The 15,410-nt window shown below is 39.5% G+C and overlaps 1 protein-coding gene across 1 annotated transcript in view; it reads right to left on the bottom strand.

The window, feature by feature from the left end:
- The window catches only part of LOC126198605 (uncharacterized), a 92,204-nt gene that overhangs the window by 21,319 nt on the left and 55,475 nt on the right, over window positions 1–15,410 (bottom strand). Inside the window, exons 4-5 of the mRNA XM_049935057.1 lie at window positions 14,839–14,995; window positions 5,336–5,498 (exon numbers count right to left, since the gene is read on the bottom strand). Coding sequence (XP_049791014.1) covers window positions 5,336–5,498; window positions 14,839–14,995 — 320 coding nt within the window. The remainder of the gene's footprint in view (window positions 1–5,335; window positions 5,499–14,838; window positions 14,996–15,410) is intronic.

Consider the following 15,410-nt stretch of genomic DNA (forward strand, 5'->3'; position numbering starts at 1 on the left):
ATGCAGCTCTCCATGCTACTCTATCCTGTGCAAGCTTCTTCATCTCCCAGTACCTACTGCAACCTACATCCTTCTGAATCTGCTTAGTGTATTCATCTCTTGGTCTCCCTCTACGATTTTTACCCTCCACGCTGCCCTCCAATGCTAAATTTGTGATCCCTTGATGCCTTAAAACATGTCCTACCAACCGATCCCTTCTTCTAGTCAAGTTGTGCCACAAACTTCTCTTCTACCCAATCCTATTCAATACCTCCTCATTAGTTACGTGATCTACCCACATGTCCTACCAACCGATCCCTTCTTCTAGTCAAGTTGTGCCACAAACTTCTCTTCTCCCCAATCCTATTCAATACCTCCTCATTAGTTACGTGATCTACCCACCCTATCTTCAGCATTTCGAAAGCTTCTATTCTCTTCTTGTCCAAACTGGTTATTGTCCATGTTTCACTTCCATACATGGCTACACTCCGTACAAATACTTTCAGAAACGACTTCCTGACACTTAAATCTATACTCGATGTTAACAAATTTCCCTTCTTCAGAAACGATTTCCTTGCCATTGCCAGTCTACATTTTATATCCTCACTACTTCGACCATCATCAGTTATTTTGCTCCCCAAATAGCAAAACTCCTTTACTACATTAAGTGTCTCATTTCCTAATCTAATCCCCTCAGCATCACCCGATTTAATTTGACTACATTCCATTATCCTCGTTTTGCTTTTGTTGATGTTCATCTTATATCCTCCTTTCAAGACACTGTCCATTCCGTTCAACTGCTCTTCCAAGTCCTTTGCTGTCTCTGACAGAATTACAATATCATCGGCGAACCTCAAAGTTTTTACTTCTTCTCCATGAATTTTAATACCTACTCCGAATTTTTCTTTTGTTTCCTTTACTGCTTGCTCAATATACAGATTGAATAACATTGGGGAGAGGCTACAACCCTGTCTCACTCCTTTCCCAACCACTGCTTCCCTTTCATGCCCCTCGACTCTTATAACTGCCATCTGGTTTCTGTACGAATTGTAAATAGCCTTTCGCTCCCTGTATTTTACCCCTACCACCTTCAGAATTTGAAAGAGAGTATTCCAGTTAATGTTGTCAAAAGCTTTCTCTAAGTCTACCAATGCTAGAAATGTAGGTTTGCCTTTTCTTAATCTTTCTTCTAAGATAAGTCGTAAGGTTAGTATTGCCTCACGTGTTCTAACATTTCTACGGAATCCAAGCTGATCTTCCCCGAGGTCTGCTTCTACCAGTTTTTCCATTCGTCTGTAAAGAATTCCCGTTAGTATTTTGCAGCTGTGACTTATTAAACTGATAGTTCGGTAATTTTCACATCTGTCAACACCTGCTTTCTTTGGGATTGGAATTATTATATTCTTCTTGAAGTCTGTGGGTATTTCGCCTGTCTCATACATCTTGCTCACCAGATGGTAGAGTTTTGCCATGACTGGCTCTCCCAAGGCCATCAGTAGTTCTAATGGAATGTTGTCTACTCCCGGGGCCTTGTTTCGACTCAGGTCTTTCAGTGCTCTGTCAAACTCTTCATGCAGTATCTTATCTCCCATTTCATCTTCATCTACATCCTCTTCCATTTCCATAATATTGTCCTCAAGTACATCGCCCTTGTATAAACCCTCTATATACTCCTTCCACCTTTCTGCCTTCCCTTCTTTGCTTAGAACTGGGTTGCCATCTGAGCTCTTGATATTCATACAAGTGGTTCTCTTCTCTCCAAAGGTCTCTTTAATTTTCCTGTAGGCAGTATCTATCTTACCCCTAGTGAGACAAGCCTCTACATCCTTACATTTGTCCTCTAGCCATCCCTGCTTAGCCATTTTGCACTTCCTGTCGATCTCATTTTTGAGACGTTTGTATTCCTTTTTGCCTGCTTCATTTACTGCATTTTTATATTTTCTCCTTTCATCAATTAAATTCAATATTTCTTCTGTTACCCAAGGATTTCTATTAGCCCTCATCTTTTTACCTACTTGATCCTCTGCTGCCTTCACTACTTCATCCCTCAGAGCTACCCATTCTTCTTCTACTGTATTTCTTTCCCTCATTCCTGTCAATTGTTCCCTTATGCTCTCCCTGAAACTCTCTACAACCTCTGGTTCTTTCAGTTTATCCAGGTCCCATCTCCTTAAATTCCCACCTTATTGCAGTTTCTTCAGTTTCAATCTGCAGTTCATAACCAATAGATTGTGGTCAGAATCCACATCTGCCCCTGGAAATGTCTTACAAGTTAAAACCTGGTTGCTAAATCTCTGTCTTACCATTATATAATCTATCTGATACCTTTTAGTATCTCCAGGATTCTTCCAGGTATACAACCTTCTTTTATGATTCTTGAACCAAGTGTTAGCTATGATTAAGTTATGCTCTGTGCAAAATTCTACAAGGCGGCTTCCTCTTTCATTTCTTCCCCCCAATCCATATTCACCTACTATGTTTCCTTCTCTCCCTTTTCCTACTACCGAATTCCAGTCACCCATGACTATTAAATTTTCGTCTCCCTTCACTACCTGAATAATTTCTTTTATCTCGTCATACATTTCATCAATTTCTTCATCATCTGCAGAGCTAGTTGGCATATAAACTTGTACTACTGTAGTAGGCATGGGCTTTTGTGTCTATCTTGGCCACAATAATGCGTTCACTATGCTGTTTGTAGTAGCTTACCCGCACTCCTTTTGTTTTATTCATTATTAAACCTACTCCTGCATTACCCCTATTTGATTTTGTATTTATAACCCTGTAATCACCTGACCAAAAGTCTTGTTCCTCCTGCCACCGAACTTCACTAATTCCCACTATATCTAACTTTAACCTATCCATTTCCCTTTTTAAATTTTCTAACCTACCTGCCCGATTAAGGGATCTGACATTCCACGCTCCGATCCATAGAATGCCAGTTTTCTTTCTCCTGATAACAACGTCCTCTTGAGTAGTCCCCGCCCGGAGATCCAAATGGGGGACTATTTTACCTCCGGAATATTTTACCCAAGAGGACGCCATCATCATTTAATCATACAGTAAAGCTGCATGTCCTCGGGAAAAATTACGGCTGTAGTTTCCCCTTGCTTTCAGCCGTTTGCAGTACCAGCACAGCAAGGCCGTTTTGGTTAATGTTACAAGGCCAGATCAGTCAATCATCCAGACTGTTGCCCCTGCAACTACTGAAAAGGCTGCTGCCCCTCTTCAGGAACCACATGTTTGTCTGGCCTCTCAACAGATACCCCTCCGTTGTGGTTGCACCTACGGTACGGCCATCTGTATCGCTGAGGCACGCAAGCCTCCCCAACGGCAAGGTCCATGGTTCATGGGGGGGACATTCTATGTACTGTATGCAATTCCTTTGTTGATAGATTATGGCAATTCCTGTTTTAAAACTATGTCTACAAGTACACTGAACTGTTCAGTTACTACCAATAATCTTACTTGAACTGATATGCAAGTGTTCATGCATGTTGTCCACCACCAGTTCTTACCTTCTATGATCAGTAAATGGTTGTCTGATCGGAAATTAGAAAAAGTTTAGATTATATTCTTGTACAATGCTTTTTCAGATTTAATTTTGTAATATGTGCCAAATAAATGCAGTTCAGGAAGTAGTCCACAAAATAATACACGGATGTGCCCAAGAAACTGGTATAGGCATGTGTATTCAAATACAGAAATACGTAAACAAGCTGAATATGGTGCTATGGTCAGCAATGCCTATATAAGACAACAAGTTTCTGGTGCAATTGTTAGATTGGTTGCTGCTGCTACAATGGCAGGTTATCAAGATTTATCTGTATTTCAATGTGATGTTACAGTCAGCAGATGAGCAATGGGACACAGCATCTCTGAGGTAGCGATGAAGTGGGGATTTTTCTATATGGTCATTTCACGAGTGTGCTGTAAATAACAGGAATCCGGTAAAACATCAAATCTCCAACATCACTGCAGCTGGAAAAAGATCCTGCAAGAACGGGACCAACGATGACTGAAGAGAATCGTTCAGTGTAACAGAAGTGCAACTCTTCTGCAAATTGCAACAGATTTCAACGCTGGGCCATAAACAACTGTCAATGTGTGAACCATTCAATCAAACATCATCGATATGGGCTTTCGGAGCCGATGGCCCACGCATGTACCCTGGATGACTGCACGACACACAGCTTTATGCCTCGCCTGGGCCTGTGAACATCGACACTGGACTGTTGATGACTGGAAACATGTTGCCTGGTCGGACGAGTCTCGTTTCAAATTGTATTGAGTGGATCAATGTGTACGGGTATGGAGACAACCTCATGAATCCACGGAAGCCTGGATGGCAGCAGGGGACTGTTCAAGCTGGTGGAGGCTCTGTAATGGTGTGGGACTTGTGCAGTTGAAATGGGACCCATGATACATGTAGACATGACTCTGATAGGTGACACATACATAAGCATCCTGTCTAATCACCTGCATCCATTTGTGTCCATTGTGCATTCCGACAGACTTGGGAAAGTTCAGCAGGACAATGCCACACCCCCACATCCAGAAACACTCTTCTGAATTTAAACACTTCCACTGGCCACCAAACTCCCCAGGCACCAACACTACTGAGCATATCTGGGATGCCTTGCAACGTGCTGTTCAGAAGAGATTTCCACCCCCTCTTACTCTTACGGATTTATGGAAAGCCCTGCAGGATTCATTGTGTCAGTTCCCTCTGACAGTACTTCAGACATTAGTCGAGTCCATGCCATGTCGTGTTGCGGCACTTCTGTGTGCTCGTGGTGCCCCTACACGATATTAGGTAGGTGTACCAGTTTCTTTGGCTGTTCAGTGTACGTATCTATTGAAAGCCTGCAAAGTTTCATGCCTGTCTTACGATTCATGAGTTTTTTTACTTGTGTTTGATGCAGGCAATTAACTTGTCAAATTAATAACTTTATATATCTAAAAACAAAGATGATGTGACTTACCGAACGAAAGCGCTGGCAGGTCGATAGACACACAAACAAACACAAACACACACACAAAATTCAGGCTTTCGCAACAAACTGTTGCCTCATCGAATTTTGTGTGTGTGTTTGTGTGTCTATCGACCTGCCAGCGCTTTCGTTCGGTAAGTCACATCATCTTTGTTTTTAGATATATTTTTCCCACGTGGAATGTTTCCCTCTAATTATATTAATAACTTTATATTATTCAAATAAATATCTTTCAGTTATTTGTATGGATAAATAAAGTAATAATGCACAACAAACATAAGACTACAAAAAAGCACCACTATTTAAATACAATGCTCAAGTATCACGGAATAATTGCTAAGAATGAACTGTAAATGTCTAACTTGTTATCCATGTGTATATATTGTCCCTCCATGCATGTGCTTCGAGCATCTGGCACTCAGTTACACCTTCAAAGTGCACAAAATCTTCATCTAGTACAGCCAAATCACCTGGACATATTTTGTCCCTCCAGAAACGTCTTGCATCGACACTGAGTCCTGAAAACTAATCAGCAATTTCTGTAAGACGTGACAAATAAGTTAAAAGAAGTTAATAACATTTCAGATACTATTCCCTAACATAAATATAGTGGAAGCGACACCATCTGACTGAGGCTTAGAAGCTAACATGAAGGATGAATAAACATTTCAAGAGAATAAATTACAGTTCATTGTGTGTTCTGCTAGAATTACACCATATTTACACCACAGTCATACCTAGCCACCAGCAAGGTTGAACCACCTGAAAATGTCCGACAGTTGCTTCGAGGAAATATTGTGGAATTTGCACAACGTGATCCAGTGGCAAACCCGTGAAGACTATTTACAACACATCTGCCGGGAAAGCTTGAAGAGTCAATAAGAAAATTGTCACAAAGAAAAGTACAGCACCTTCATGCTTTCAAATCTCAAGCATTTTCAAAGCAAGGGCATATAGGCAGGCAAGAGTATTGCTGTAGGGTAGGTAATGAACACTTGAAAGAGGTAAAAAAAAACCTACTGCAACATATATAGTCAGATAACCAAATTCATGAAATGAAATTCATTGTTATTAGAAAACGGATCACAGTATAATTTGGTCAAATGGTTTTACTTTCAAAACTAATTCCTGCAGATTAGGTTTCACAGTTTCGTACAATTCAAGAAATACTTTTTTTACTCCACAAGATGTAATTTACTTTGGAGTAAAAATGTTTCCAAATGGCTAAGACACCTGAAATGAACATGCCCTAAAGCTACAGAGCATGTTACTAGAAGAAGCAACTTTAGCAACAGTTACCATCCTTGTTGTTGTTGTTGTGGTCTTCAGTCCTGAGACTGGTTTGATGCAGCTCTCCATGCTACTCTATCCTGTACAAGCTTCTTCATCTCCCAGTACCTACTGCAACCTACATCCTTCTGAATCTGCTTAGAGTATGCATCTCTTGGTCTCCCCCTACGATTTTTACCCTCCACGCTGCCCTCCAATACTAAATTGGTGATCCCTTGATGTCTCAGAACATGTCATACCAACCGATCCCTTCTTCTGGTCAAGTTGTGCCACAAACTCCTCTTCTCCCAAATCCTATTCAGTACCTCCTCATTAGTTATGTGATCTACCCATCTAATCTTCAGCATTCTTCTGTAGCACCACATTTCGAAAGCTTCTATTCTCTTCTTGTCCAAACTATTTATCGTCCATGTTTCACTTCCATACATGGTTACACTCCATACAAATACTTTCAGAAAAGACTTCCTGACACTTAAATCTATACTCGATGTTAACAAATTTCTCTTCTTCAGAAACGCTTTCCTTGCCATTGCCAGTCTACATTTTATATCCTCTCTACTTCGACCATCATCAGTTATTTTGCTCCCCAAATAGCAAAACTCCTTTACTACTTTAAGTGTCTCATTTCCTAATCTAATACCCTCAACATCACCCGACTTAATTTGACTACATTCCATTATCCTCGTTTTGCTTTTGTTGATGTTCATCTTATATCCTCCCTTCAAGACACCATCCATTCCGTTCAACTGCTCTTCCAAGTCCTTTGCTGTCTCTGACAGAATTACAATGTCATCGGCGAACCTCAAAGTTTTTATTTCTTCTCCATGGATTTTAATACCTACTCTGAATTTTTCTTTTGTTTACTTTACTGCTTGCTCAATATACAGATTGAAAAACATCGGGGATAGGCTACAACCCTGTCTTACTCCCTTCCCAACCACTGCTTCCTTTTCATGTCCCTCGACTCTTATAACTGCCATCTGGTTTCTGTACAAATTGTAAATAGCCTTTCGTTCCCTGTATTTTACCCCTGCCACCTTTAGAATTTGAAAGAGAGCATTCCAGTCAACATTGTCAAAAGCTTTCTCTAAGTCTACCAATGCTAGAAATGTAGGTTTGCCTTTCCTTAATCTTTCTTCTAAGATAAGTCGTAAGGTCAGTATTGCCTCACGTGTTCCAGTATTTCTACGGAATCCAAACTGATCTTCCCCGAGGTCGGCTTCTACTAGTTTTTCCATTCGTCTGTAAAGAATTCGTGTTAGTATTTTGCAGCTGTGGCTTATTAAACTGATTGTTCGGTAATTCTCACATCTGTCAACACCTACTTTCTTTGGGATTGGAATTATTATATTCTTCTTGAAGTCTGAGGGTATTTCGCCTGTTTCATACATCTTGCTCACCAGATGGTAGAGTTTTGTCAGGACTGGCTCTCCCAAGGCCGTCAGTAGTTCCAATGGAATGTTGTCTACTCCGGGGGCCTTGTTTCGACTCAGGTCTTTCAGTGCTCTGTCAAACTCTTCACGCAGTATCGTATCTCCCATTTCATCTTCATCTACATCCTCTTCCATTTCTATAATATTTTCCTCAAGTACATCGCCCTTGTATAGACCCTCTATATACTCCTTCCACCTTTCTGCTTTCCCTTCTTTGCTTAGAACTGGGTTTCCATCTGAGCTCTTGATGTTCATACAAGTGGTTCTCTTATCTCCAAAGGTCTCTTTAATTTTCCTGTAGGCAGTATCTATCTTACCCCTAGTGAGATAAGCCTCTACATCCTTACATTTGTCCTCTAGCCATCCCTGCTTAGCCATTTTGCACTTCCTGTCGATCTCATTTTTGAGACGTTTGTATTCCTTTTTGCCTGCTTCATTTACTGCATTTTTATATTTTCTCCTTTCATCAATTAAATTCAATATTTCTTCTGTTACCCAAGGATTTCTATTAGCCCTCATCTTTTTACCTACTTGATCCTCTGCTGCCTTCACTACTTCATCCCTCAGAGCTACCCATTCTTCTTCTACTGTATTTCTTTCCCTCATTCCTGTCAATTGTTCCCTTATGCTCTCCCTGAAACTCTCTACAACCTCTGGTTCTTTCAGTTTATCCAGGTCCCATCTCCTTAAATTCCCACCTTTTTGCAGTTTCTTCAGTTTTAATCTACAGGTCATAACCAATAGATTGTGGTCAGAGTCCAGATCTGCCCCTGGAAATGTCTTACAATTTAAAACCTGGTTCCTAAATCTCTGTCTTACCATTATATAATCTATCTGATACCTTTTAGTATCTCCAGGGTTCTTCCATGTATACAACCTTCTATCATGATTCTTAAACCAAGTGTTAGCTATGATTAAGTTGTGCTCTGTGCAAAATTCTACCAGGCGGCTTCCTCTTTCATTTCTTAGCCCCAATCCATATTCACCTACTACGTTTCCTTCTCTCCCTTTTCCTACACTCGAATTCCAGTCACCCATGACTATTAAATTTTCGTCTCCCTTCACTATCTGAATAATTTCTTTTATTTCATCATACATTTCTTCAATTTCTTCGTCATCTGCAGAGCTAGTTGGCATATCCTTACGTTAATTAAATTGCAAAGATAATTAATTATGTCTCATATTAAATGGTCACACAGTTGAAAGACCAATGTTACAGCAAATCCTGCTTTTGCACAATGAAATATTATCTGGTAATGCACAGTGGTTGATAGGAGAAGAATTATGATATTACATTTCTGACCTTAAATGGTGGTCATCACACACTGATTATAGAGAGAAAAAAAAAACACGGCTGTGTCTCATGAAACATTCATTCCTGTTTATGAAATTAAAATGAAACTACAGGGACCACACTTCAAAAAATTAGTAGATGATCTCTGATCAACAAACTAAAAAGGGAGAACAACTTGACTCAATCAATATCATTTACAGAGGTAGTGATGCTTCTTTTTTAAGGATGTATGGCAAAATTGTTATCAGAACTCCAGCTGCATAAATTATTTCATGAGAACACCAAATCACGCATAAGTCAATACATGTTTCTGCTCATTATGAAGTGATTACTGAAGAATGAAAAGCTGACAGGAGAACCATTGTATTTCCACAGCACAATTAGGAAACTGGAAAAATGCTGATGTAATGTACCAAGACCATATCTTTCCACAACAGCCACAGTTGCTTATCTCCTAAACTCTGATATCAGGCAGGATATCCTAGTTTTCCTTTCAATTGCTAACACAATACTGCCTTCAAAGGTGAAGAAAGTTTCTGAGAGATTTAAACTAAACAACTGGTGAAAATCTGAAGCCATACCTGTGTCTTTCACAGGCATCACTTACTAACTGAGCCATTGGAACACCTGATATGGACTAAAGGAGTGAGGTGAAATAAAAACCCTAATTCTGACAATAAAACGTATCTTGTGTGAAAGTTTTTGTAGGACATAAATATTTGTGGATTAAAGGAGAGCACTCACCTAAAAGAAGAAGCACTGAGATGTTGATAGGCACACACAAAAGAAAGAAGACTTGCTAGTTTTTGGAATTATACTTCAGCAAATTAGAGTAAAATACACACAGAAAAATGTGTGTGTGAAATCTTATGGGACTTAACTGCTAAGGTCATCAGTCCCTAAGCTTACACACTACTTAACCTAAATTACCCTAAGGACAAATACACACACCCATGCCCGAGGGAGGACTCGAACCTCCGTCGGGACCAGCCGCACAGTCCATGACTGCAGCGCCTTAGACCGCTCGGCTAATCCTGTGCGGCATACACAAAGAAAACACACACACACACACACACAGGATGGAGTAACATGGAGAGGCTGCACCAAACCCATCTTCAGACTGAACACCACAACAATGACAACACTCAAATATAGCACAGTTCTTTCTTTTCAGATGGACATCTTACAAATTGTCAAAGTACGTGAACTGTAGATAACATGGTAGACTTACAAATGAACCTAAAAGACAGAGCAAAAAATGACAACTTCCAGGACTTGTTTAAGATAGCAAATATAGTGGAAAAACTTCAAAACAATTGCCCCATTGGTACTGATATGTTACAGGCTGTGAACATAAACCATATGACAAGAACAGTACTTGACACAGAACAACTGAAAAGGAGCCCTGGCCACCCACCAAATACATGGATTAGGATCCTTAAGAATGGCCTCAAATTGATGGGACTGCATCATGATATGACACAAATTCAGGGTGATTATAATTAAAGTTTCAGTTTCAAAACGTTGTAAAGGAAGAACCACTGCTTTGAATGACTCAGATTTGAATGGAATATTATCGAAACTTTATGAGGGGGGAAAAAATTCCCCACTAGATGGTGCTGTTAGCGTCATAACATAAATGGGTTCGGCAGATGAATCGCAATATGATGATATGGTGTAACTTGTGCAGTAAACCAACAATATTGTGCAATGCACATGACTGCGTAAGTTTGGCATTCAACAGCTGTGGCATTGTTAGTTAGGTAAGCCCATCCATCATGGAAAGGCTGCAATGCATCGGACAGGAAAAATCAGTTTTTAATTGCCCTGTGGCCAAAAACCACATAAAAAAGCAACAATGGAATTGGTTTTTCATTCTCATGAAACAGGCACAAGACATATTCAATATGCTGTGCACCACTTTCTGCCAAAAGCAGAAATCAGAAACAGCATGTTCAACAATAGATTGGAGTGTCACATTCAGTGTTGTGCATTGCATGCCTTTAATTCTATGTTTGTAATTACAGTAACAAACACAGCATCTTTCGAATAACCCCAAAGCCAGAAGTCACACAGAATAAAAATCAAGTGATGTGGACAGTCTTCAGGCTGTAGGGAAATAATTCTGTTCGAACAGGCCTCAGAACGCCCAATGGTACCAACCAACTGCAGAGCCTTCCTCTGCTGACAGATGTCAATGGATGCAAATATGTGGTCAGCACACCATTGTTCCGGCTGTCGTCAGTTTCTGTGACCAGAGCTGCAACTTCCCAGTCAAGTAGCTCATCAACTGACCTCACAAGGGCTGAGTGCATCCCACTTGCCAACAGCACTTGGCAGACCCAGACGGTGGCCCATCCAAGTGCTAGCCCAGCACAACACTGCTTATCTTTGGTGATCTAATGGGAACTGGTGTTCCCACTGCAGCAAGGCCATTGGATCTCTAGGGAGATGATGGCTGATAACTCTAGCAGTTACAAAGCGTCTCTGCAGCATCTGCTTCACTGGCTGTGAAATGTGCAAAGGAGCACCATCCTGCATAAAAATGATCTCATCCGTGCATCACGCTGTTGAAAGGTTGGAATGATGTTGATGTGCAAAATGCTCTCACAGCATTTACCAGTGATGGTACAAGTAAGAGAATTCATCTCTTCAAAAAAATAGGCCATTCAATAAATGATGCCACCAACCTGCACCATACAGTTATGTGTGAAATGAAGTGGTATTGTTTGATGTGCAAGCAGATTTTTCTTTCCCATACTCCTCGTCTGTCAATAGACTGTTCCTTGGCCATTCACAGTCCACTTCCATGTGAACAAGAAATTCTAAAGAAAATTTTTGTCTTATTGGCAGTCAGTGCATGAAGCACCTCCTGAACACATTCGCAGAGCGTTTGAATCTGGAACTTTAATTATAATCAACCGGTTCATTCAAATTGGCATAACAAGACTAGGAAGACAGATCCTGAGTGACACAGGAAATAAGTCATGGAAGAAGAAGATGATGAAGGAGGAGTCTTTCAAATGGTAATCAGTATCATACAATAATGTTGACTAATATGAAAGATAAGGTGATACAGGATATCCTCTGAACATATGACCAGTTTGAAGATATGTTGAAGGATAGAACAGTGAGTGTTTGTCAGAAACAAAGATATGTTTAATATGCACCAAGGATGCACAATACTGATAGTCATAATCTCAATATATACAAATCACTTTTACTGACAACGTTGTTTGCTGGAAATACAGTGTGTCCCAAGTGGAATGGTCAATTTTCACAGATATGACAGGAATTTTCATTTGAAGTAAAAAACTTCTGAAGGATGCTATTCCAAAGATAGAACACATTTAAGGGACATTTGTTTTTACGCTAGTGGCATGCATGTGTGTCTTACCCACCCAACCTCTTTGATGTTTTACTCTACCCCAACCTATGTTGCTGCTGTCAACCTCTTTGCATGGGATGTCTTTCTGCCACTAAACTAGCCCACGGAACATGCAACATGGTGTGCTGTGAGTGAATTTTTGGGAGCGACTGATAGTGAATCAGTGAGAAGCATAGGGTAACTGTGTTTGTACATGTACTGGTTAAAATGATACACATCTACACTAATGAAGAATATGCAGATGTGGTGTATGTTATGGCTACTACAATGGTAGAGTTCCTGTTTATTGTCAAAGAATACTGTTGATGCTTTCTGACAAGTTGAATTCCTGATTGTAGAGTGTTTACCAGAGTTATCAGAACATTGTTTGAAACATATATTCTTCGAAGTTCCCATTTTTCTTCTCAATGTTTAATTCAACAACTTGTGCATGAACTGCAACACATTGTTGAAACAGTGTAGCGTAGTCCTACTACCAGCATGGGGTGATGTTCTGCAAATAGCAATGTCCCGTGTACACATGTATGGCGAACATTAAATGCAAAAAAAAAAAAAAAAAAAAAAAAAAAAAAAAAAAAAAAAAAAAAAAAACTTGTACCCACTTCACATACAGCATGCCTTCTGCCACTGGTTAAATGACAATAATCATTTGCTTCCATTAATAGTATTTACTGATGATGCAATACTTGACACAGAATGGAATCAACAACACACATAACAATCATCGATGGTTGCAGAAAACTCGAAATGATACAGTGGAAACCAACTTCCAAGATCATTTTTTGATCATATTTGGTGCTACATGATTGGTAACATAGTGATAGGTCTACCTATTTTAGAAGAGCAAATGATGGGACACAACTACTTGCATTTTTTGTAAAATTTGTTTGTTGAAAAGCTTGAGGACATTGATTTGGCCACAATGACTGCAATGTACTTTCAGCCCCAACACGTTTTACCAGACTGCATTTACCCTAATTGCTAGTTGATCATAGTGGTACAATTAATTGGCCACCATCATCATCAGATCTTATGCCATTAGATTTTTGTTTATGGGGCTTGATGAGGTCGACGAGTACAAACGAAAAGTGAATGTGTGATATGAACTGGACGGTTGCATCCTGGACACTGCTGCCCTCATTAGAGAATGAACAGTGGCACTCAGCCAAGCAACACAACTTGTTCTCCCAAGAGTGCACAAGTGCAATGAATTTGATGGTGGGATATTCAAACATTTATTGTGAACTGTACAACAGCTGTAATGTGGTGTGTACAATAATGCTTAGCAGTGTGTTAAAAACACTTATTTTGTAAAATGCATGTTGTAGGGTTTACTAACTGTTGTACATGTGTAAACTTGACACTGTATTGAATAACACAGAAAATAAACAACAATGAACATTAAATGTGTTCTATTCCCGAAACCATTTGGAACAGGGCATATGTCCATACGAGGGTTTTTGCATCACATGATCTTTCCTGTCACATCCAAGAATATTGACAATTTCTCCTGGATCCTGTATATTACCATCTAGGGAGGTTTAGTATGGCTAACATCAAATTTTTATTTGATGCACAGAATTGGAGATCACTTTATATGTGAACAAGTGTAATATAATGAAAAAAATCCAGAAGTATCTGATAACAATGTTAGTGGAAAACATTTCTGTACTGTCACAGCAAGTAAGCATATGGGGAGAACTTTATAAAGCAATGTAAGATTTATTACAAAGTGAGTGGGATGTTTCCCATTACTTACCTTCAAAAAGAACAGCCTACAGTACTGCAAACAGTAGCATTTCAAAAATAAAACAGCAAAATATAATATTCCCAAGTTTTGGCAGAACTTGTTCCTTCTGCAGGGAGGAACAAAGGTTTTATTAAGGAAGACTGGAAAAGTAGCACTGATCACTTGGGCATTCAGTTAATAAGGCCCCATCTGTTGTGAGGGGGGAAGGGAGGTACAGAAAAAGGCATCAGAGAGCATAGGAGGCATTAAACACTGTGCTAGCTTCAATTCAGAAATGATAAATGGGACAGAGTCAGAATTAAAAATAAATTCTGAGAGGAAGCAAAAAAGAGAAATGGAAAGAATAATTAATTAAGGAATAGAAAGGAAAGGGGGGGGGGGGGATGAAAATAAATGTATTCTAACACCAGATATTACAAAAGGGGGGCGGGCACTTTACTGACACAATTGTTGTCAGATTCACCTTTTTTGTGCCTGTAACTTTTTCAGTAACACATAGAATGCAATATGGTGTGTTTATTGCAAAGGGAAAAAAAATTCAAATTGTGATCCACATATGTGATGCTGTCTAAAACAAGTGGCCGTCACAGGGAAAAGTTGCAAAAACAGTTGAACCTATTTCAGCCAGTACCCAAGTAATCTTTATAGCATCATACACTAAAACTTATTATTATCTATACATTATCTGACAATCAGCAATTTACACTAACCTTATACCTCCAGATACTGATGGCACACACTGGCAGCTGTTGGAATGCAACTGTTGCTATCAACAATGGTGGCTCCTTGTCAAACTCTAAAGAGCAAATTTTCCACAATGAAACAATATCATCCAATGACAGTACTGCAAACATTTCCTTGTAAGATCTGTGAAGGAAAAACAGACTGCCATTCAATGGAAAAAAAAAGACAAAACACCTTCTATAATACATGGGTATCATCAAAGATGTGCATTTCTTACTGCGGGGAAAAAAAGGTCAATGTAAATGAGAAGCTGACACAGAATAACATATTACATACAAATACATGTTCCACATCATTACGAAGTGTCGTATTCATGGTCTATGGAACAAGTATTAATCTAATCTAATCTAATCTACGATTTTCCATAAAGTAAGTTATCAGAATGCAAAAAAATATTGCTTCAAAGTGAGAATAACAAAGAGCAGACAATGGAGCTTTATGTAAAACAAAGGAAAGGCTATCATTCACCAATAGTGGACTGATGTGTTTCTAAGTGCCACACATCAGTCGGTTGTAATTGAGTGGTTGTCTTTCCCTG

This window comes from Schistocerca nitens, chromosome 8 (assembly GCF_023898315.1).
Source record: "Schistocerca nitens isolate TAMUIC-IGC-003100 chromosome 8, iqSchNite1.1, whole genome shotgun sequence".
Lineage (NCBI taxonomy): Eukaryota > Metazoa > Arthropoda > Insecta > Orthoptera > Acrididae > Schistocerca > Schistocerca nitens.